The following is a 21,873-nucleotide window of genomic DNA, read 5'->3' as shown; positions in this document are numbered from 1 at the left end:
GTTTAGCAGAGAGGTGTTGTTGTCACAGCTTCGTGGTGCAGGCTTATAGTCCGTGATGGCCTGTATGCCCTGCCACAGGCTCTGTGCATCTCTGCTGTCTTTGAAGTGTGTTGTTATTTTGTCTGAGTATTCCTTTTTTGCTTTCCTGATGCCCTGGGACAGGTTTGTACAGGTAGTACTACCAGTAAAGGTAACGTGGGGTTAAAAAAAAACACAATTATGCAAATGTTGTCCCTTCTTGTTATATTGACATGTTTACATTACTGACGAGGAGTAGAAGTCAGAATCCTTTGAGAATGTACTCCAGACACCTGTTCTGCAGATCCTCCGAGATTATCCATATGTCTCTGGACAAGATCCATCTTTCCTTCGCAGGAGAGGAACTGTCACAGCGCACGCTGTGGCTTGCTTTGACATTCTGACAAGTGGTCCTCTCTCCCTCCCTACCCCTCTCTTCCTTTCCCATTCGCTCACTCGCTTGTTTGGAGTGAACAAGTGTTACAACCACGAAATGTTTCGCCTGTATCAATACAATAACACCAGGAAGAAAGTTTAAATCAACCCTGCGTAAAGGTGCTCTGTTTTTCGTTGTTGCAGAACGTTGTATTAGTAGCCATCAATTTATCACTGACGCTCAATAGGCTATAAGATATTAGCCCACATTTGTAAATAAACGCCCATATTTTGAAGTCATGACATTACATTAAACACCAATTTGATATACTTTGATCTATTTGCTCTCCAAATGCAAAGTAGGGTTCATCAGTCTCTGGAGAGAGAAGGTGGCATATTGCTCATATAAACAATTTGGATATGTAGTTTCCATACTTTGTTTTTTGACAAGGTTGTCAGTGTCACAACTGAGTCAGCTACGACGTTCAGAGAACATTAAGCCACATCCTAAACCTTTACGAATTCGTCGCCCGTCGGAAATTTCTGCAGGCTGCTGAGTTTGAGGAAGCATCGCAAGTAATAAGAACTGCAAACTTGTATGGTCAACAGTTGCAGTCTGGAGTTCAAAGCTACTCCAAGGCAACGGTTTTATGGTAAATGAAAGAACATTGGATCTCATGGAGAAATGTCGTTTTTAATCACCCGAGCGGCTGTTGTTCGTGACATGTAAATGATTTGTGAAAAGAAGTAACATTTTTACTCCACGTCAGCGAACCTGCGCCTCTGACTGTGGACCGGTTACTCAGCCGGTGGATCTCCTGGACACCACCTAAGCAGTCATGGTAAGTAGATTAACATTTTTCTATGCACGACATCAGAAATGCGGCAAAACTTCAGAAACAATGAAAAACTTTGTTCAAAACCCTGTCCTATGGATACCATTATTCGAGGAACATCATTCAAGTGTTGAAGTGCCATTGATTTCATGCGTTCATGTCCTCATTCTTTTCTGAGTTCTTTCGAAGAGCCTCCCTGTTGCAAAAGCTTATTGATGATTCTAAATCTTCTACATTTTGCGCGTGCTTATGTCTGTGATTTTATACAGGGCAAGCTGCTTTTGGCGTTGGTAGGTGTGGTTGTCGTCATCATGTTAATATCGATCCCAACGGCAATACATTTAAATAGTAAGTTGCTATTTTTCAGTATTATCACCCGTTTAGAGAATTGTCCTGGTCTGCTTTATTTTGAAAAGCACCTTCCTTGAAAGTTGGAGCTTGTGCTTTGAAATGAAATTTTAAAATGAACGAAGTTCAAAAGTTGTAACTTTTTTTGGGGGGGGGGGGGGGGGGCAGTTTACACTCACTTGACTGCCTAATCTGACACATCACTCAGGCTATGTGTTCATCTATTAGTCTACCGTGTTTTGTTCTTATAAGTGCATGTTGACACTCAACCTATTTCAGTAGACTTCAGACACCCTGATTTTTTTTCTTTGGGAATAACTCTGAAATGAGAAAAGTGGCGCCATCAAGTGATGGTAGGGGAGAGCGGGGTAAAGTGAGACACCGGGTAATGTGAGACACCCCCTATATCTCAGCATTAGAACAAATTTGTGATCATTTAACCACATTGTTTTCATCCCCCTCACATTCCCTAATTACCAAGAAGAAAAAATGGTTGTTTAGCTTTATTAACCATGCTTTTTTCACAAAAATGTGTTTTTGGCACATGAAAGTAAAATTTCGCCCGGTCGATATAATCAACTGTTTCAGCAAAGAAAATAGATTCAGGTAGATAAAGTTATACTATACATGTTACTGCACTTCCAACACATGAAACCATATGGTTGATGTTGGTTTAAGATGGGCCTGAAAAGCCAGGCATGTTGTTTTTTCTAAAAAGGTGGGTATGGGGTAAACTGAGACAAATGATTTGGGGTAAAGTGAGACACTTAAAAATATAATAAAACATGTGTAAATAAGGTCTAAAAACACAATTTTGTGAAATATTACATTAATCGGTTTTATTGTTAGTCATATAAATTGTAGGCAGGGCCGGATTAACATATATGGCTCAATATGGCTGTAGCCTAGGGGCCCCCACCCAGGGGCCCCAATCAGGGGGGCCCTGATTGGCCTAAAGTAAAAACTGCAGAATTCTGATAAGATGCGATATTGAAAAAATAATCTGTAATGTTGAGTACAGTTTTAAATATTGTTAATACTCTTCTCCACAGCTGGTAGACATGTTATCCTTAATTCCTATGTCAATGATGACACTGTCTATGAAATGTTGTTGTGAAATTTACCTTCCAGGGAGGCCCACAGCAACCTGCAGCCTTTGCCAGGCCATATTAATCCAGCCCTGATTGTAGGAAAGCTATGAAGTCAAATAATTACACCAGGAAGACAACCTGGGCTAAAAACACCCCTCACAGAGATGGGGCGTGTAGCCACTGAGGTCACCAATGGAAAAAAGTGTTTTACCAGCCCCTACAATATTGGATTTGGAATGTGTGGTTATTAATCTAGCTGTTGGAATGTTAACATGTTGTTTTAAAGTAGAAAAGTAAGTTTATCAGCTTAAACTGTGGTGGTTCACTTTACCCCAGGAATTTCTCTGGTTTGTCTCAGTTTACCCCGTCTCCGGGGTAAAGTGAGACACATGACCACTTTTTTAAAAACAATTATATTTGTATGGTCCTTGGTCATATAGATATTCTGATCATTTCCATAGTTGGGTAACATCCTATATTAGTGGAAAATGTGAAAATTGTAAAGATATATAATTTTAGCTTGGCTAGAGGGGAGTTAATGTAAAAAATGTCTCACATTACCCCGCTCTCCCCTAACTGAGACTGTAATTGCACATCACACCGTTTCAGCATGACCATCATCATTAAACGTGTGGCACTGTCAGTTAATCAATTCACTATTTGTGTTTTACCCTATTTCAGGACAAGGGGCTAAAGAAAAGAGAATCTATACATTTGCTGACTACTTCAATGATACCATTAGGTACAAGAAATATGGTGTCTACTGGATATCAGGTGAGCTATTTTGGTTGATGAAGGTTCTAGGCTAAAATCTCCACAGATATAAATAGAGTGATTTCATTTGGTTAAATGTGGCAAATTGCATGTTTCTCTCATTCAGATAATGAATATCTTCATAAGTCAAAAGAAGGACATGTGATGCTCCATAATGTTGAAACTAAAGAAATATCTCACTTTATAACCAACACAACATTTGTAAGTATTTCTTAAACTTTTTTATGTTTACATGATGTATGCTGTGCCATACAATATACCTACATGATATCTTACATGATGTCCGCTGCCATCATGTCATGTTTTATGTTACCAACATCTGTGCATTTATTGCAGACTCAAGTCGATTCTACAGACTACATAGTTTCTGCTGATCGGAAATATATTTGTTTTGAGAGTAACTATTCAAAGGTACAGTATATTTATGACTTACAAAACATAACCAATATTTAGTAGGCCTCGTGGTTAAGTTTAATGTTTGTATTTTACTGTATGTACGCACATGTTCATGATATGAATTCTATATTATATGCAGTTAGCTGGACTGCATCCCTGCAATGTTCATGGTTGATTTGCTTGTTATCCCCAATAGCAATGGAGACACAGCTTCAGCGCCTCTTTCTCCCTATATGACCTGGATAATTCGTAAGTTCTCCTTCTGAGTCACAACTAAACATCAGGTTATTCATCATCAGTGTGACGTGTCTTTTCGTAGCCTCTTACTGCAGATGGGGTCGCCTATTCACTATTTGCTGAAAATACTCAACTACATCATCATAACAACATTGCTATGACATTACTGAGAGCCTTAAGTGACAGATTAAGACTTGGTCATTACAATTTTGATGATAGTAAGGTTATAACACAGGCTCTGCAGTTAAAGGGGACAGTTTGTCAAGTGAAAAGAAATCCCGCACACTGTCCATTCCACCAACAAACTTTAATACAACGTTTCGGTCATCCGACCTTCTTCAGGTAAAGTTACCTAACTTTACTACTGAAGAAGGTCGGATGACCGAAACGTTGTATTAAAGTTTGTTGGTGGAATGGACAGTGTGCGGGATTTCTTTTCACTTGACTGACAACCCGGCTGGGATAACATCCTACGCAACTACAGAGGTGTGCAAAAGCGTCTTTATTGAACTGTTAAAGACAGTTTAAAAATACATGTAGGGGGTGCTAAGCCCCCCCACATTTGGGCTTGCATGCCCAAGGGTTGCACCCAGGTTTGATTCCGGCCTGAGTCATTTCCCATCCCTAGGACCCTACCCCGTTTCTCTCCACATTCACTTCCTGTCGCTCTTCACTGTCCTATCTGAATTAAAGGCAAAAAGCCCATACAAATATCTTCTTCTTTTTTTAAATACATGTCTGGAATATTTTATCCATCATGGTGTACTCAATACACTCCACAGGAGTTTCATCACCTCGGACTTCCCCCAAGCTGTACAACTCTTGACAATGGCCCCTTCAGGAAGCATGCTGGTGAGTGTTGTCTGTCCATTGGTGTGTGTGTGTGTGTGTGTGTGTGTGTGTGTGTGTGTGTGTGTGTGTGTGTGTGTGTGTGTGTGTGTGTGTGTGTGTGTGTGTGTGTGTGTGTGTGTGTGCGCGCGCGTACGTGCGCGGGTGCGTGTGTGTGTGCGTGCACGTCCATATCCATTGTTTCAAATCCATCCAGTTGTTAATGATAATTATGTACTTTTGATAACTTTTCTGCACTCTAAAAAATATTCTTAGGTCATCCAGTCATCCCTGTGTTATGATGTAGGATCCCACCTAGTCTTTTTTTTGTTATTCTGTGTCTTTTGGACTCTGCGCACCAAAGGGGCTAGAGCATAAGTGATACCCCTTTTCCAAGATGCCTTTGTACTCTGTACTGAAGTTTATTGTACTCATCCAACTGAATTGTCTGTGCCCATAGGCATACACATGGAGAAACAACATCTATCTGAAGCAGTCTGCCACCAGCCCATCAGTGCAAGTGACATGGAATGGACAGGAGAACCATATTCTTAATGGCATCCCAGACTGGGTTTATGAAGGTGCGAAAGAAAGAAAGAAAGAAAGAAAGAAAGAAAGAAAGAAAGAAAGAAAGAAAGAGAGAACCAAACAAACAAATAAACAAGTGATGAAGCAAATCATTTGAATGTGTGCTTGGTGGTTGTAAGCAAATCGAATTATGTAAATATTTGATACAAATCATCATGTGATATAATGTGTGTTTGTGTTTTTCAGAGGACGTCTTTGCATTATGTGATATAATGTGTGTTTGTGTTTTACAGAGGAAGTCTTTGCATCCAACGAGGCTATGTGGTGGTCTACGACCGGCAAGTTTCTGGCCTACCTCGAACTGAACGATAGCAACGTTCACACCATTGATTATTCATGGTTTGGAAATGGACAATACCCAGTCACGGTTGCAGTACCATACCCAAAGGTTTGCTGAATTATAACACATTGAATTTCATATGTTTGCGTTGTTTCATTATAATAGAAATATAATAGAAAGCAGAATGGACAAGCGCATAACAATCTGCTCATTTCCCTTGAGAAACAAATTGAGTGTTAACGTATGTGCATCCAATTGGCAAACACATTTATACCCAGAATGTGTTTTTTCTCTCTTGTAGGCTGGCTCACCCATTCCCAAGGCGAAACTCTATGTAATTGACACAGCTAATCCAACAAAGCGTGCACAGGTTGTTGTGCCAGATGCAATCGGTTCAGGGTAATGTCACTTTTTTTCATTTACAGCAATTTGATAGACAAAATTATTCTACATATAACAGACTGGCTAATAGTATAGGACACATGTTACATGCTTACATATGTATTTTGGAACCTAAAAATGAGATGGTGACTAATACATTCACCTTCATGCTGATATTTAGGAGGCCTTGGTGAATGTGGTGAATTTATTTGTACTTTATTTGATACTCTGTATGTTGTGTATGTGTATGCGTGTGCGTGTGCGTGCATGTGGTGTGTGTGTGTGCACGCGCGTGTGCGTTTGTGTGTGTGTGTGTGTGCGTGCGTGCGTGCGTGCGTGCGTGTGTGTGTGTGTGTGTGTGCGGGTGTGTATGTGTATGTGTCTTGTTCCTAACCCAGCGATCACTACATGAGTTCAGTCACCTGGGTGACAGATGATCGGGTGGCTGTGCAGTGGACCAAGCGGAAGCAGAACCACGTCCTGTTGCAGATCTACGACTTTGATGGGACTAACTGGGTTGCAAACAATGTGCGTATGTGTGTACTTATGTGTCATCATTGGCCACCTGTTGTCCTCCTGTGGTGGCCTGCTGGCTTGTCCCCAGGGGATGTCAACGGAGGCCAGATGAGATCTGGCGTTGTCCTTACATATCTGATACATGGATTATTGCTTCTGCTCCAGCTAACTGTTCTGTTGTCTGGTTTCTTAGAATTTTGAACAAATGAGCAAAACTGGCTGGGTGGGCCAAGTAAGTACTTCTCTGTCTTTCTGTCTGTCTATGTGTTTGTCTGTCAGTCTGTCTATCTGTCTATCTGTTGTAATGAGCTAAAGTTGTTATTCACCATTTGTAAATCAGATGATGAGCAGGGTAAGTTCAGTGAAATGTTGTTTGGTGATATGTTATTGTGCAGTGATGATAGCTCAGTGATATACATACAGTATGTTGTTTGGTGATATGTTATTGTGCAGTGATGATAGCTCAGTGATATACATACAATATGTTGTTTGGTGATATGTTATTATGCAGTGATAATAGCTCAGTGATATACATACACTATGTTGTTTGTTATTGTTTTACTGATAATGCACACAGTGTTGTTTTTTTCTTGTCTACCTCTCAGTTCAATCCTTCGCCGCCATTTTTCGCAGAAGACAAAATGAGTTTCTACAAGGTCATGAGTGACTCCAGAGGATACAAGCACATCCACCACATTACAGGCGTAGGTTCCCTATTCGCCTTTCATCATGCAGTACATCGGTAGTTCCCAAAACTGGGGGTTGACTTGGGACCCCTTGCAGGCCTAATGGACTTTTTGTAAAAACGGGGGAAAACACAGCTTAATAGTTAACATAACTCCATAACAGCAGTAGAAAAGTTTGGGAATCATTGCAGTACTTTCTGAAGAGTTTAGCTGTAAGTAACTTGACTGTTTCCCGAAGCTCCAACAAGACAAGTCCTGTTTCTCACTACTGTTTACTGTTTGGACAAGGTGACCTAGACCAGTGGTTCTCAAGCTTTTTGACCCACATTAAGCTCATCATAAGCCTGCCAACACCCCCTTAGTACTTAAAAAAATAAAACAGATGACCATTCTAGACCTAGCTGAATGACAATCTCACTACAGACTACAGACCTCTTTCAAGTACTTGCATACACTTGTATTATAATCACGAATATTATAACACGAACCACGTCTACCCTGTCCGGGACTGTGCTCTCTCACACACCTCTCTCTTTCTGTAGGGTGAAGCCAAACCCATTACCTCAGGCAACTGGGAAGTGATCTACATCTCCAGGCTGACCAAGTGTGCCATGTGAGTTATGACGTAATGGAAAAATCAAGTCCTAAAGAGGTAAACCTGTTGAGCAACCCAATAAAATTCCTTTCCACTTGCAGATATTACATAAGCAATGAACACATGGGAAGGCCAGGCCAGAGAAATCTTTACAAGTAAGTGTCAATCAAACAAGTAAGACTGTAACTGAGCTATTTGCTGATGACATTGCCTCACTCTGTCTGTATTTCTATTCTCTCTCTCTCTCTCTCTCTCTCTCTCTCTCTCTCTCTCTCACACACACACACACACACACACACACACACACACACACACACACACACACACACACACACACACACAGTTTACTTCTTTATTTGGATTGACAGATAGACATTTATCATAGCACAAGCTAAATTTTATAGGAGTTTACACAAAACTAAAAGAAACTGCGCACACAGAAACACACACACACACACACACACACACACACACACACACACACACACACACACACACACACACACACACACACAGACTTAAACACACATGCACGCATGCACACACAAAGTATACTATTGTATGTTTTTATTTTTTTATTTTACTTTTTTACTTCCAACACAAGTTTCCACATTTTCAGTACATACTATGTGTACACACACACACACACACACACACACACACACACACACACACACACACACTTAAAGTACACGTACACACACACACACACATAGAGAGAGTAAGTGATAGGTAGGCCTACTATATGTTTTCTAACCCTCACACTTCACCCTCTGTGCTCTCTGTAGGGTCAACATATGCGGTGGCAGTAGTCAACCGCGCTGCTTAACCTGCTCGGTGCATCCAGAAAGGTGTCAGTACAACTTAGGTCACATCTTCAGCAAAAACGCCTCTTACGTCCGCATGGACTGCTACGGTGAGTAATCTGCACCCATTCGTGCAAAAAAAAACCTGTAATAAAAATAGCTTGCATATGTCAAAACAATTGAAAAGTATGTTACACACCAGCAACCTTGACTGAAGGTGTGAACTCACCTGATAAAAAAAGCATGTCTACATAGCAATGGGTCATCCTTACTATCATCAATAACATTTTTTCTTGCTTGCTTTTTGTTTTTGTTTTTGTTTTTGTTTTTGTATACACAGGTCCTGGCGTTCCTCTGTTTACTATGCTTGATAACGAAGGCAATGGTGTGTATGCAAATTTCATGTGACACAAAAAAAATCAAATGTATCTTTTATCATGTGTCATTTATTTTGTAGGACTGTATTATATTCAGTAGCAAATGTACCACGTGTTGCTTTTCACTATGTCAGACTGTTCATTTGTCAGAGCTGGAGCTTTTGGAGGACAACAGTAAGCTGCAGTCTATCCTGACAGAGTTCCACATGCCTACTATTCGCCGAGGCACACTGAGACATGAAGGATTTGGTAAGATATTGCCAAGCTGAGGCCATTTTAATGTCAAATGATTTATTTTACAGTTTCGCAGCATTTGTCAAGTCAAGTCAGCTTTTATTGTTACTTTCTTCATATGCACAGGTCATACAAGGAAAATGAAATTACGTTTCTCTCTGTATACCATGCCAGGACATACAAATACACAGGACTGACATTTACAGACTGACATTAAAGTGCGAGACAGGACAAGTGATGAACCAGTAACAATAAACGGATCAAAAGTGTGAATAATATCATATATCATTATTATTAACAATAACAATCTTTTTTTCTACAGACCTCTGGTACCAGATGATGCTGCCACCAAATTTTGACGAGTCTAAGAAATATCCCCTGTTAATTTATGTGTGAGTTTCCTGTTGTTGTTTTTTTCCTCATTTCAGCGATAACATTATACACCATTTACTTGAATGTGTCCATGGTAGAGTTCCTTTGCACACATCTGTACTCAAAAAGGGTCCGTTATAATTTTAAAAAATGTCAAAACCTGCACAAATAATGAAAAGAAGGTCGGTATGACCAAACCATTTCACATAATACATTTCACATAATAAATAAAATGGATAGGAAATGGATGGTGGCTAAACTTGTTGGTTGTTTGTTGTTCCAGGTACGGAGGGCCGTGCAGCCAGACGACGGACTTCTCCTTCCGCCTGGGCTGGTCCACGTTCCTCTCCAGCTCCGAGGGCATCATCGTCGCCACCTTCGATGGCAGGGGCAGCGGTTACCAGGGCGACAGCATCATGCACTCCATCTACCAGCGCTTGGGAACGTATGAGGTGGAAGATCAGATCTGGGCCGCAAGGTAAAAGGAGAGGTGCTTAGCCGTGAAAGAACGCAAGCGGGTTATTTGTGGCGCTTGTGCCGGTCTAGCATAAAATCACTTTTTTGCCGGCCCAGTAGTGCACAAGGAAGGGGAGGAGATGAGGAGGTGGACAGCTCTTGCGTAAAAATGGGCGTGGGGGTTTTAAGTGGGGGCATAGGGGCTGTTCAGGTATGTTATTCATTAGGCTTGGAATAGCATTCAACCAAGTGCAGGTGAAAAGCCTGCAATGGGTTACACATTACATCCTGTGGCTGGAGAGAAAGGTGTCGGCAAACAACCACTCAGTCTGACAAACACTCCTGCATGTGCAGACACACACCTAAGTGCAATCACTCACAGACACAAGCACAGTCACTTACTCACGCGTGCGCGTGCACACACACACACACACACACACACACACACACACACACACACACACACACCCGCACAAGCACAAGCACAAGCACAAAATAAAACAAATCAAATGTTTGAATGTAAGTAACATGGTTCTTTTTGGGGTTTTTTGACAGAAAATTCATTGAAATGGGCTTCATTGACAAAGACAGGATAGCCATTTGGGGTTGGGTAAGTCAAACATATAGTTTTCATTTTCGATCTTTATGATGACAAAATAAATGAGCACATTACCAAAGTATATACTATATTATGACACCTAAGAATATTGTCCCCATGTTGGCCACTAATGCATGCCTAGTTACTGTCTTATAAGACCTATAAGTGACTTATAAGACCTTTTAACCCATTGATGCCTGATGTTGCGTTGCGCAACATTGGCCCTGGCGCCTGGAGCTGCATTACGCAACATTCAGGTTCATGAGATTTGAGACAACTTTACTAAAAATCTCTGTTTGTTTGAGATGAATGAACACATTCTAATGAAAGATGAGGGTCTTAGCGTTTAAATGCAACTTTGTGCATGTTTGTATGTGCTTCAGAAGCTGATATGTTTAGGTTTGTATAGGGTGAGGGCAGCTTTTCTTAAAAGGGCTCAGGCATTCAGCAGCCTTTTTTGCAGGTGCCTTAGGCGTCAATGGGTTAAGGGCCTACACTACAGGTCCTTATTGGAATTATATCAATTAAAAAAAACCTTATTGGCAGAGAGCAGGACATTTGTGAATACAGGCTTAACATATGATTGATTTTGCTTAACAAATGTCTTATATGTCACTTATACAGACAGTTCAGTATGTATTAGTGACTAACATGTAAACCATGTAAAACATGTAAATAAAATGTTACCGGATATATTACTAAATGAATGATATTTGTGTTGATGCAGTCCTATGGAGGCTATGTCACATCTATGGCCCTGGGCTCTGGCAGTGGAGTATTCAAATGTGGCATGGCAGTAGCTCCCGTCGCCAAATGGGAGTATTATGGTATGTGCTATGACAAAAACCCTCACTAATAGTTTTAAAAAGAATATTAAAATAGCATTCAGTACATATTCGTACGTGTTTGTGCCAATAATATTTCTGTTGTCTTTTTCACAACAATTTCTAATGCAGATGCTGTGTACACTGAGCGTTACATGAGTCGACCAGAGGAAAATGAAGATGGCTACAAGGTGAGAGAGATGTGAAAGTTGACAATAGAACTGCTTTGGAAAAGTTAGGAGTTGTATTGAGTGTTGTTTTACCCATGTCATCAAACATTTGTGTTTACTGTGGCAACAGAACTCAACGGTCACTGCCAGGGCAAAGAATTTTAAGGATGTGGAATATCTACTGATTCACGGAACTGCTGATGGTGTGTATGAATTTGTTGAAATTGTCAAAATTGTTTTGCAGATTGCACATATTTTTATTCAATATGTGTATCTGTTTCGCTACTTAGTATGTTTCACTTGCTGTACATGTGTATGCTGCTCTGTTTCAGATAATGTCCATTTCCAGCAAGCCGCACAGATCTCCAAAGCCCTCGTGGATCAGAAGATTGACTTTGATGCAATGGTAGGTTTCATTGCCTCTGTGGGGTTTTTTTCATCATAGAGGTAGAACATAAGACTAGAGGTGACACACATTTCTCCGTCTCCGTTTATCTCTGTTTATATACAAACGCTAACCGGAGTTTTCAAAAAATCTCCACGTTTGCCTGAGTTTTTTGAAGCTTCGTTTATAGAGGGAAAACCTCCGTTTGTTCATAAACGAAAGGCACAAACGAAGGGAAAGGTCTACGTTTATCAAAATACCCGGGTATGTATAAACAGCCCCTAAAGTAAAAGCAAAGCGGTCAGTGTGCGGGAATTTGCAGATTTTTTTTCTAACAACATTGCCATGGCATTAAAAGTCGTAACCCCTTTGCACAGAGTCTCTGTTATAGCCTAATCGTCACCAAAAGTGTAATGACCAAGTCTTAACCAATTACTTTCTCTGCATTGTCATAGCTACGTTGTTGTAATGTAGATAAGTAATTTCAGTAAATAGTGAACGGCCCATGGGTTTATCTGTGCAAAGAGGCTGCTTAAAAGATTAAGAATGTGCTCTGTCTGAATGGGTTTACCTTTTAAATAAAGTAGGATAGAATCAGCGTTGCCATAATTCTACATTAAAATTTCCCCTGGTTTGTACTGTATGTTCTATCATATTCAGTTATAATGACCTCACCCTAATTATTACCGTATTTGTGATTTTGTTTTTGTTTTTCAGTGGTACACTGACAAGGACCACGGTTTGGGTGGCAGTGCCACCTACCATGTCTACAACCACATGACACACTTTCTCCAGAAGTGCTTCAACCTACCCAAATCATAAATAGATGGCCGATCTAAAATCTGCACATTCTCTGAACGATCAAAATTCAGTCCTTAATATTTCTGTGTAGTACAGTTGTTGTCTAATGTACTTGAATGTCCGAATACATTTCAGTCGTTTAACTTTGGACTGAGGATTCCAGTTTGGTTGAAGTCTGTTGTTGCTGTTTTATTATTTTTTTTACAACTTGTTACTGGAATATTGATTGTGCAGTGTGTGTAAAATTTTGGCTGATGCATTTTTTTGTATGGACATGTTGTGGTTTATTCTCATCAATGTGAACAAATCTGATGAACAAAAAGATGTACTTAAAGAATTATGCATGAGTCCAATTTGCAGTTTTAAGCATGCACGTGATGGCATTGCACTGAATCCTTTGTTTCTGTGGGTATAGAAGCTGAATGGTCTCTCTGGACGTTGTTGTGCTAGTGACGTATATGGGAACAAACACAAAAAATCATAAACTGAGACCTCATGTGACTGTTTCTTTGTATCCAAAAAAAATAACATTTATAAACCGTTGTAATGTTTCAATAATAAATATATGTAAATATGTATCCCATGTGGAAGCGTTTTTTTTTTCTTCTGAAAATTACACCTTTCTAGGTGAGCAGTGTGTGCTGGAGTGAAAACACATGTATTTATCATTTTGCTTCTGCTGAAAGTGCATACTAGTTTGCTGGAAAATACCCTTCACTTGTCATTGAAAGACAAATAGAGTGAGGGGTATCCAGGAAATATCAGGTGCAAGCTGATGGATAATAAGATGAACATTTTATGAACCCCATGTCCATGGTGTGCAAATGAGGATTGAAATTCATTAATTAATCCAGACTACAGTAATTCATTGGCAGTCGTGGCCTATGGTTAAAGGAGATGGGCTTTAGATCAGAGGGTTGCAGGTTCGAATCCCACCCTTCCACTCCCTACAGTACCTCACTCCAAGGCTGAAGTGCCCTTGAGCACGGTACCCAAACCCACACTGCTCCTACGACTGCCACCAATAACCTGTAATCAGTGGTGTAGTCTACTTTTTTATGGTGGATACTGTATATTTGAGCATTTTTTTAAGTGTGTATACTGTATATATTTGTGCTATTCAAATCAATGTATCAATCAATTTTAAGTGGGTATACTGAAATCCCTGAAATTTTGAAGTAGGTATACTCCGTATGCCCGTGTTCATAGAACACTACACCACTGCCTCTAATTACTTACTGTACTTTAAAATAACTAAATGGCTTTGGATGGAAGCATCAGCTAAGTGTAATGCAATGTAATGTAATCCATAAGATTGCTTGCCCTGGAAGTCGCATTCTGGAAAGTCCCCAGGCCAGGTAACTGCAGGCTGCTTGGATTGATCAGTAACCTGCATAACACAGTGGACACCAGCAGGTTTGCGCCCTTGATGAACCAGAAACCCATGAACACAGAGTGGAGACACTTTCATGTGTGTTTTTTGTCACATCACACTGAAAGAATATTAATGTTGAAAACATCCCACAAACTATATGGCTATACAGTACAATACATCCAGTATAGCTATTAGCTTCATTCATTTTCCTACCAATGCCAACGCACTTTATAAAAATGTGAAGCTATTCTCATTATTTCACCGCTAGTCAGTCCTAATGAATAAAGTTTGTGATTAGGATTAAACAAAGAATTTTGTGCACAAAAAATGGGCAATTATGATTCTAGTAAACTTAAAAATCAATTTGCAAAGGTTCAAGAATCCATACACAGTTTGTAGGTTCTGGTAAATGCAAGAGTGTTCAATATTTCAAAAGAAAGAAGTTTACCACACACTTGCTTTCCACTTTGTTCATTTATTCAGAGCAAACAACACATTTCGTTTCTGTGCGTCATCAGGTTCGCTCAGAATATTTAGTTTGTTTGTTTTGTTTGAGTTTGACTTGCAGTTGATAACATTTGAGTGGGATTTTGACTGAAATTACTTGGGGGGAAATCATATTTCATTTTTTTAAATGGATTTTTTTATTGGCTTTTAGAGTTTAGCATCTGAACTCTTCAAATAAGAACTACACCATACCAACTTGTCTTGTTCTCTCTGAGACTGTCCAATTAAATGTGCATGCGCACACACACACACACGCACGCACACACACGCACACACACGCACACACACACACGCACACACACACACACACGCACACACACACACACACACACACACACACACACACACACACACACACACACACACACACACACACACACACACACACACACAATGTATGTACCCATTGACTATATTAAGAACATCTCACATCACACTTATCAAACGGGATTTCTATCCAACCCCTCATCAAGCTTGTGTAAGAACTATTCTCAACTAAGAAATATATGTAAATATAGTGTTATTAAGTATTATAAAGATTATGTGCTGAACTTTCAGGAAAGAAATTCTAATTTTTCTATGAAGCGACCCCACCAACATTCAAATTATAGTAAAATTGATCAACAAATATTTTTTATACGGGAAAAAAATCAATGTGAACATCAATTTAATTTTCTCAATTCTCCCAAGATTCTTCTCTGGTGCCTTCAACGTCACTGTTTGTCACCTCTTTCCCTCAGAGAAATAAAAGACAAGGGTCATACATACATACAATGGACATGTTATTACAGAGCCTCTGTATGTCTTTGGTTATATTTGAAGAGCATAGTGGCATTATCGACTTCAATGTGCCTATAAAGTGTCAGTTGTTATGTAACCAAGCTGGTTCCCTGCGACCCTTATTTAAACAGCCATGTCGACGTGAGGGTGTCTCGTGTGATGACACGGCTGGCTGACTAATGGCTTGAGAGTAATGCAGGTGGTGCGTGCGTGTGTTTTACGTGGGTCTTTGCTTCTCTGGGCTCCTCTATATAAGACACAAGCGGAACGAGGAGGGACCAATGAGCCAACTCCTGGGAGCCCTTTGAGCAGGACGCAGCCAAGAGAAGCTGAAGAAGTGCACAGAGAGAGAGAGAGAGAGAGAGAGTAAGAGTAAGAGCTAGAGAAAGAAGAGAGAAGAGAGGGAGCCACGCTATTCACCTGCAGCACCATTCAACATCAAGCCACCAACAACCAAGGTGAGATTCACCACCTCCAGCACATTTGTGGCTGGCATTATCATCAGCACCAAGTTGCAGCATCCTTCCTATAGGAATAAACCTGTATGAGGCACGATTTCTTGGGTTTGTTTGCGCCTCCGACTGAATTCTTGAATGTATTGCACTTCATTGCAGACAGACGCACCATGGCAGGCATCCACTCGCTGGCGGGACTTGTGCTCCTCATCCTCGTGCAGAGTAGCTGGCAGGTGCCCGAGCAAGACACAGAGGACAACTCCAGGTACCAGCTCCTCTCTTATTATCTAGGCCACTTCACCTGGTACAAGGTGAGGTGTCAGAAGTAAAAGTAAACATAAATTCATGGTATAAGTACAACTCTAGCGCATAGCTGTTACACCATTTACTACAATGTACACAATGAGACAGACTGTGTTGTTACACAAAAAAACTAAAACCTAACAATGACCCACCACAAACTTGATCCAACCAGTGCAGAGTCAGCTGATGGTGGTACAGTGGTCTACTGGTTACTCAGATAAATTACCTGTGTTGGAAGGAAACAGTGTTTCTTTTTTTAACTTTCATTTTTACTTCTGACACCTCTTCTTCACTGTGTACAGTATTCAGTCAGTATGTCAAAGTACTCTTGTAAGTCAAAGGCAATGTGGAATGCGCTTCAAGGTTCTCAATTATTCAGGTTATGGGAGTTGGCATATCTGAATTGTTAACAACAGGGCTTCGATTTCAAAGTCTTATATTTCTTTTTCCTTAGTGTTCCTACCATTGACAGAAGTATGCTACATTTCCAAATGAAAGTATTCCATGAGTTTATTGTCCTGGCAAAGCAAAATCATTGGGCCCTGCTATAATATACTCTATCAATAGTATTTAAAATAATATTTAAAATGTTACATTTACATTTTCTTTCCTTATCCATATCCAGATAATGCCCCACCTCACCCCGTATTGTACATAATGAATTAAGACGTTTTGTGTCAATACTGATAACCAACAACTCATCTACAATTTCAGCATCATGACAGAGGACTCATTATACAATGAGCCGATGAAGAGACATTCAGAAGGCACCTTCTCCAACGACTACAGCAAATACCTGGAATCGCGGCGAGCACAAGACTTTGTCCAATGGCTGATGAACTCTAAGAGAAGTGGGTGAGTGCACTTTACCTCATTTATTTACTTCTTATGCTGGTCTAATTTCATGAAAAACCTTTCATTTTTTAATACCAAAATGTGTACATTCTCGTAGGCTTTCCACAATCCTTTACAAGTCGCCTAGATTCTACAAATACACACATTTTATTCAAAGTAGTTGGTTACATTCTCTTTGGTTGCATTTTGGGTAGTTTGCACCTTCCACCTGTGCACCTAAAAGCATTTACATAGCCTACAGTACTGGGTTGCATTTTGGTAGCTTACTACACCTCATTTATAAACCTAACTTTCCAGCTTTATTATCCTATTGCCCTTCCCCTTTTCTGTTCCAGTGGACCAACAAGACGCCACGCCGAGGGCACCTACACCAGCGACGTGAGCTCCTACCTCCAGGACCAGGCGGCCAAGGAGTTTGTGTCCTGGCTGAAGTCAGGCAGGGGCAGACGAGAGTAGGCCAGTAACTACGTACGTTACACCACCCCGACACCTCCACCTCCACCAACAGACAACCAGTAGCCTTTACAGCCAGCCACAGACCACCAGGCGGAGAAGGAGCAGAGGACACACAACACCAACACAACAACCCAGCATCCTGGCTCCTCACTGCAGCAAGAGATTTTACACGACCAGTATTGTCACTGGGAATTGATCACCCCAATAAATTTGCTGAATGCAAAGCTCTGACCATTCCATGAGTTTGTGTGAATTGAATTCTATTGTTATGAATGGTTGAGTTACTCCAAAGGCTACTGAGATTCTGTGGTCAGTTGGTTGGAAGTTCGAAAGAAATAACCACAAATGTATTTCGTAAAATGTGAGCTGTTCCTATCTAGTGGCGTTGGGGCCCCAAGCTGCTACTTACCTAGCCTGGTGACAAGATGTACCTCTGACGCCATTACATCAGGTCAATAATGTCACACTTTAGGGCATAAGGCCTTAAAGGCATATTTTAGATTTGATCATTTAGGTTTTTTCACAACACTATTCTGACCTGTGCAATGACTATATTTTGTAAAAACTGTGTTTAGAGTGATGAATGGTCCTCATAACATGTCCTTTATCTTGTGACCGAGGCTTATGGTCCAAATGTGTTCCATTTTAGAGATATCTCTATGTCAAATTGGCAGCAGCTATGGTACAACATCTAACCTAATACCAATACTTTGAAGGCCTTTTCCCTCGGTTTTAATGTTGCTATAGTTACTGCACTTTGCCTTTGTGGGCCAGTATTGGATTGTCCATCACCCACGTCACATCACCAAGGTTTTTTTTCCTTCTTCATTTGTATTTTTAAAGCCTCCCAAGTTGAAGCCATGATATGCTTCATCACTTCTGTTTCCTGTCCCTGAAGACAGTAAGTGCATCGTTGAGCAAAATGAGGCTGAACATTACCTGAGAAAACCTGTCACTCAACATGTAAAACCAGGTATGGATGAATGACCAGGTGACATGAAGTGATAAGACCACAAACACACACACACACACACACACACACACACACACACACACACACACACACACACACACACACACACACACACACACACACACACACACACACACACACAAACGAGCATGAAGGTGTGGACAGACAGACAGACAGACAGACAGACACACACACTCTCTCTCTCTCTCTCTCACACACACACACACACACACACACACAGACACACACACACTGTGGCTACTAGCCAGTGGGCCAGTGTGCTGTGGGATTGAGGACTCTCTGAGCTGTCAGCTGATGTGCTGAGCCATCTGGTGATGGAAATGTTTCTGCTGTACTGATTGTCACTCACACACGTTTGTTATTCTTCCCAACGATGTACGTCAGCCTGTATCATTTACGACCATAAATTGTAAGTCGTGAAATCTCACTCTTTAACTTCCTTTGTATGATTCACTACATATGGTCACTATACAAGACCATACAAGCCGAGGACCTATCTATGATCAGAACAAACAAGACGAAGACCTGCCCATGACAAAATCAGCTAAGGAGTCACTGCTGGCAATGGGCCATCTTGACATCTTCTGCAACAGATGATTGCATGATGTTCCTCCAGACAAATCGATTAGGCTATTTAAAATTATAAGGCAATGTGTTCTACATTTTTTGGCAAAGCTTTGTGGATGGATGAGCGCGGACCATTGTACAAACATGCCAGAATGGAAGACAGAAAAAAAGGTTGAAACGTTATGTTCGATAAATCGGTGAGCAGGAACAGTGTGTGGATTTTTCCTTCTTTTACGCACGTTTGTTTGATCCAGCACCTGTTTTACTGGATGTGCATCACTTACACTACTGAATGGAAGACACAAACAAATGTTCAATACATTACATCAATTTATTCCATACCACGATTTACACATGTAATAATAAATACAGTAGCATTAAGACTAAAAGAATAATAACTTAACATGTCAATTCTAAGCCATTAAATCCCAAAATAGTGTGATTTTATCATTTTAAAAAAGCATATTGTTCTGGCAAACACAAATGCAATTGCACAACTGTGACAGAAAAAAAGACAGTTTCATAGAGAGGCCTACAAGCTTTCCATGACAACTCTTTTCTATCATGAACTGACAGGCCCAGCTATATACGGAGAAAGATTCGGTCAATAAAATACTTGATATGTTACGGAAAACTTTTTATTTGCTGTTAGCAGATAGACGTAAAGTACATAGGCCTACAGAACAGATGCTGTATGCTCTTATGGCAGGGTGAAGGTATGACTTAATGCCAACAAGGTTGCACATTCGTTTTTATTGAACAATTTAATCTGTTTCATCCAAAAATAACATTAGATTCTTGTTTGGTCTAATGTACTTTTTGAAAACTCCTATTGCATCTCCTTTCACATTAACCATCATTGATATGTCTGAGATGTATAACCTTGACTTTTGTGGGTTATGGAGTAGCTCAACACATGCAGATTTTCAGCAATGCAATCTTAGACAATGAGCACAACTATATCTGAAAGAGAGCTTACTTTTTCTGTATGCAACGCTTTGCATAACAAGCATGGCTTCTGCTGGGCATCAAGGAAGTCACTGAACACTTGTGTTACAATGGTGCCATTTTCACCAGAAAGCGAACTACACTTTGGCAAATGCGTGCACAGTCATTTTTGCAGAAACTAATTCAACACCCGGAGAGTCCATTTTAACACTCTTCTAATCAGTCCTACTATTTCAAGTGATGAATTAACATTGTAAAATGTATTGTGTGTGTGCTAGGATGACTGATCAATCTCTTTGATAGTCCAGTATGACGTACATATATATAATCTACAAAGAAATCAACAACCACTTCATTGTGCATGAGGAGAATGTGCATGTAGTGCAAAGGATACTATCCATTGTTTTGGTAAAATATTAATTATGATACAAAGCAATTATCATTTTCCATCTTTCCTCTGAATACTGATAAAATAGTATAACCTTAAAATATAGATTTATTTGTCTTCTGTCTATGAACAGCAGTATATGGTGTCATGTTTGGCAGTAGTTGTGTGCGTGGTGAGTGTGAAAACACTGATTGCTTACTTTAAACTACAGTCTCTATTTTGTCAACGCTGTCTCCCATGGCGTAGATAAGATAACACTTCAAGGAACATTTACAGTGAGATTTATATGTGTTTCAAAAATACAAAACATACAAAATACGATGAAAGAAAGATTGCTTCTTCTTTTTTTAAAATAGTCTCTCGATGGGATTCACCCGTTTCGATTTTCACAGACAAAGCAGTCACCACCCAGACGTTCTTTTCATGCTGCTGGTACTTAGATACATGTATAAATACTGACAAAGAAAAGAAAATGGCAGCAATGCTGTCAATTACGACCAGTCAACCCTGGGGTGCATTTCTGAAAAGTGTAGTTGTTAGCAGTTAGCAACTTCGGTAGATGCCAATAGGAAATGGCATTGCAACCAACAAAGTAGCTAATATAGTTAGCAACTACGCTTTCCAGAAATGCATCCCTGATTAGCTACAGTAGGAGTCACTGATTTTGTACAGTGTTTTCTTCACTGCACCACGATTGCTCCTCGTAAGGTCCAGCTGGAAACACTTTAGGAAAAATAAGTGGTTCCTACTGTAACATCTGCAATGCCAACATTTCTTCTTTTTTTTTAAAGAAAATACACATTTGTGGACTGGACATGAGGAGAGGAACTTGTGGCACAAGATAAAGATCTGTATGAAAAACAAACGAACAAACAGAAACAAAAGAACAGAAACAAAAGAACAGAAAGTAAAGGAGAGAGACGTCAGAGACGCGTCTCTCTGTGGCCGCCCTTCTCCACAGACCTCCGCCTCTCTCCTCTCTTCAAACTGCTGCTGGATAAAGCAACAGAGATGCAAAGGAAGAGAAGAGACGAGAAGAGGAGAGAAGAGGAGAGAAGAGAAGAGAAGAGAAGAGAAGAGAAGAGAAGAGAAGAGAAGAGAAGAGAAGAGAAGAGAAGAGAAGAGAAGAGAAGAGAAGAGAAGAGAAGAGAAGAGAAGAGAAGAGAAGAGGAGAGGAGAGGAGAGGAGAGGAGAGGAGAGGAGAGAAGAGAAGAGAAGAGAAGAGAAGAGAAGAGAAGAGAAGAGAAGAGAAGAAGAGCGGTGCGTGTGTTAG

General features: G+C 40.3%; 2 protein-coding genes across 2 annotated transcripts; both read left to right on the top strand.

Moving 5' to 3' along the window:
* Positions 1-938: 938 nt before the first annotated feature.
* Positions 939-13,521, top strand: fap (fibroblast activation protein, alpha). The gene is made up of 27 exons (XM_063214058.1): positions 939-1,046; positions 1,164-1,235; positions 1,499-1,577; positions 3,350-3,442; positions 3,549-3,643; positions 3,779-3,853; positions 4,035-4,087; positions 4,858-4,927; positions 5,364-5,484; positions 5,725-5,879; positions 6,073-6,170; positions 6,551-6,680; positions 6,862-6,900; positions 7,274-7,372; positions 7,897-7,967; positions 8,051-8,104; positions 8,738-8,865; positions 9,096-9,140; positions 9,283-9,381; positions 9,689-9,758; positions 10,022-10,216; positions 10,750-10,804; positions 11,520-11,619; positions 11,749-11,807; positions 11,917-11,989; positions 12,119-12,192; positions 12,889-13,521. Exons 2-27 carry the CDS (start codon positions 1,233-1,235, stop codon positions 12,991-12,993), a joined length of 2,238 nt encoding a protein of 745 aa, XP_063070128.1. The 5' UTR covers positions 939-1,046; positions 1,164-1,232; the 3' UTR covers positions 12,994-13,521.
* A 2,409-nt stretch (positions 13,522-15,930) lies between these two features.
* gcgb (glucagon b) lies at positions 15,931-17,942 on the top strand. The gene is made up of 4 exons (XM_063214665.1): positions 15,931-16,092; positions 16,249-16,354; positions 17,107-17,247; positions 17,583-17,942. Exons 2-4 carry the CDS (start codon positions 16,260-16,262, stop codon positions 17,701-17,703), a joined length of 357 nt encoding a protein of 118 aa, XP_063070735.1. The 5' UTR covers positions 15,931-16,092; positions 16,249-16,259; the 3' UTR covers positions 17,704-17,942.
* Positions 17,943-21,873: the final 3,931 nt, after the last annotated feature.

The sequence above is a fragment of the Engraulis encrasicolus genome, chromosome 13 (assembly GCF_034702125.1).
Source record: "Engraulis encrasicolus isolate BLACKSEA-1 chromosome 13, IST_EnEncr_1.0, whole genome shotgun sequence".
Lineage (NCBI taxonomy): Eukaryota > Metazoa > Chordata > Actinopteri > Clupeiformes > Engraulidae > Engraulis > Engraulis encrasicolus.
Note: the sequence above shows the minus strand (reverse complement) of the source record. Positions and strands in the feature narration are given on the sequence as shown.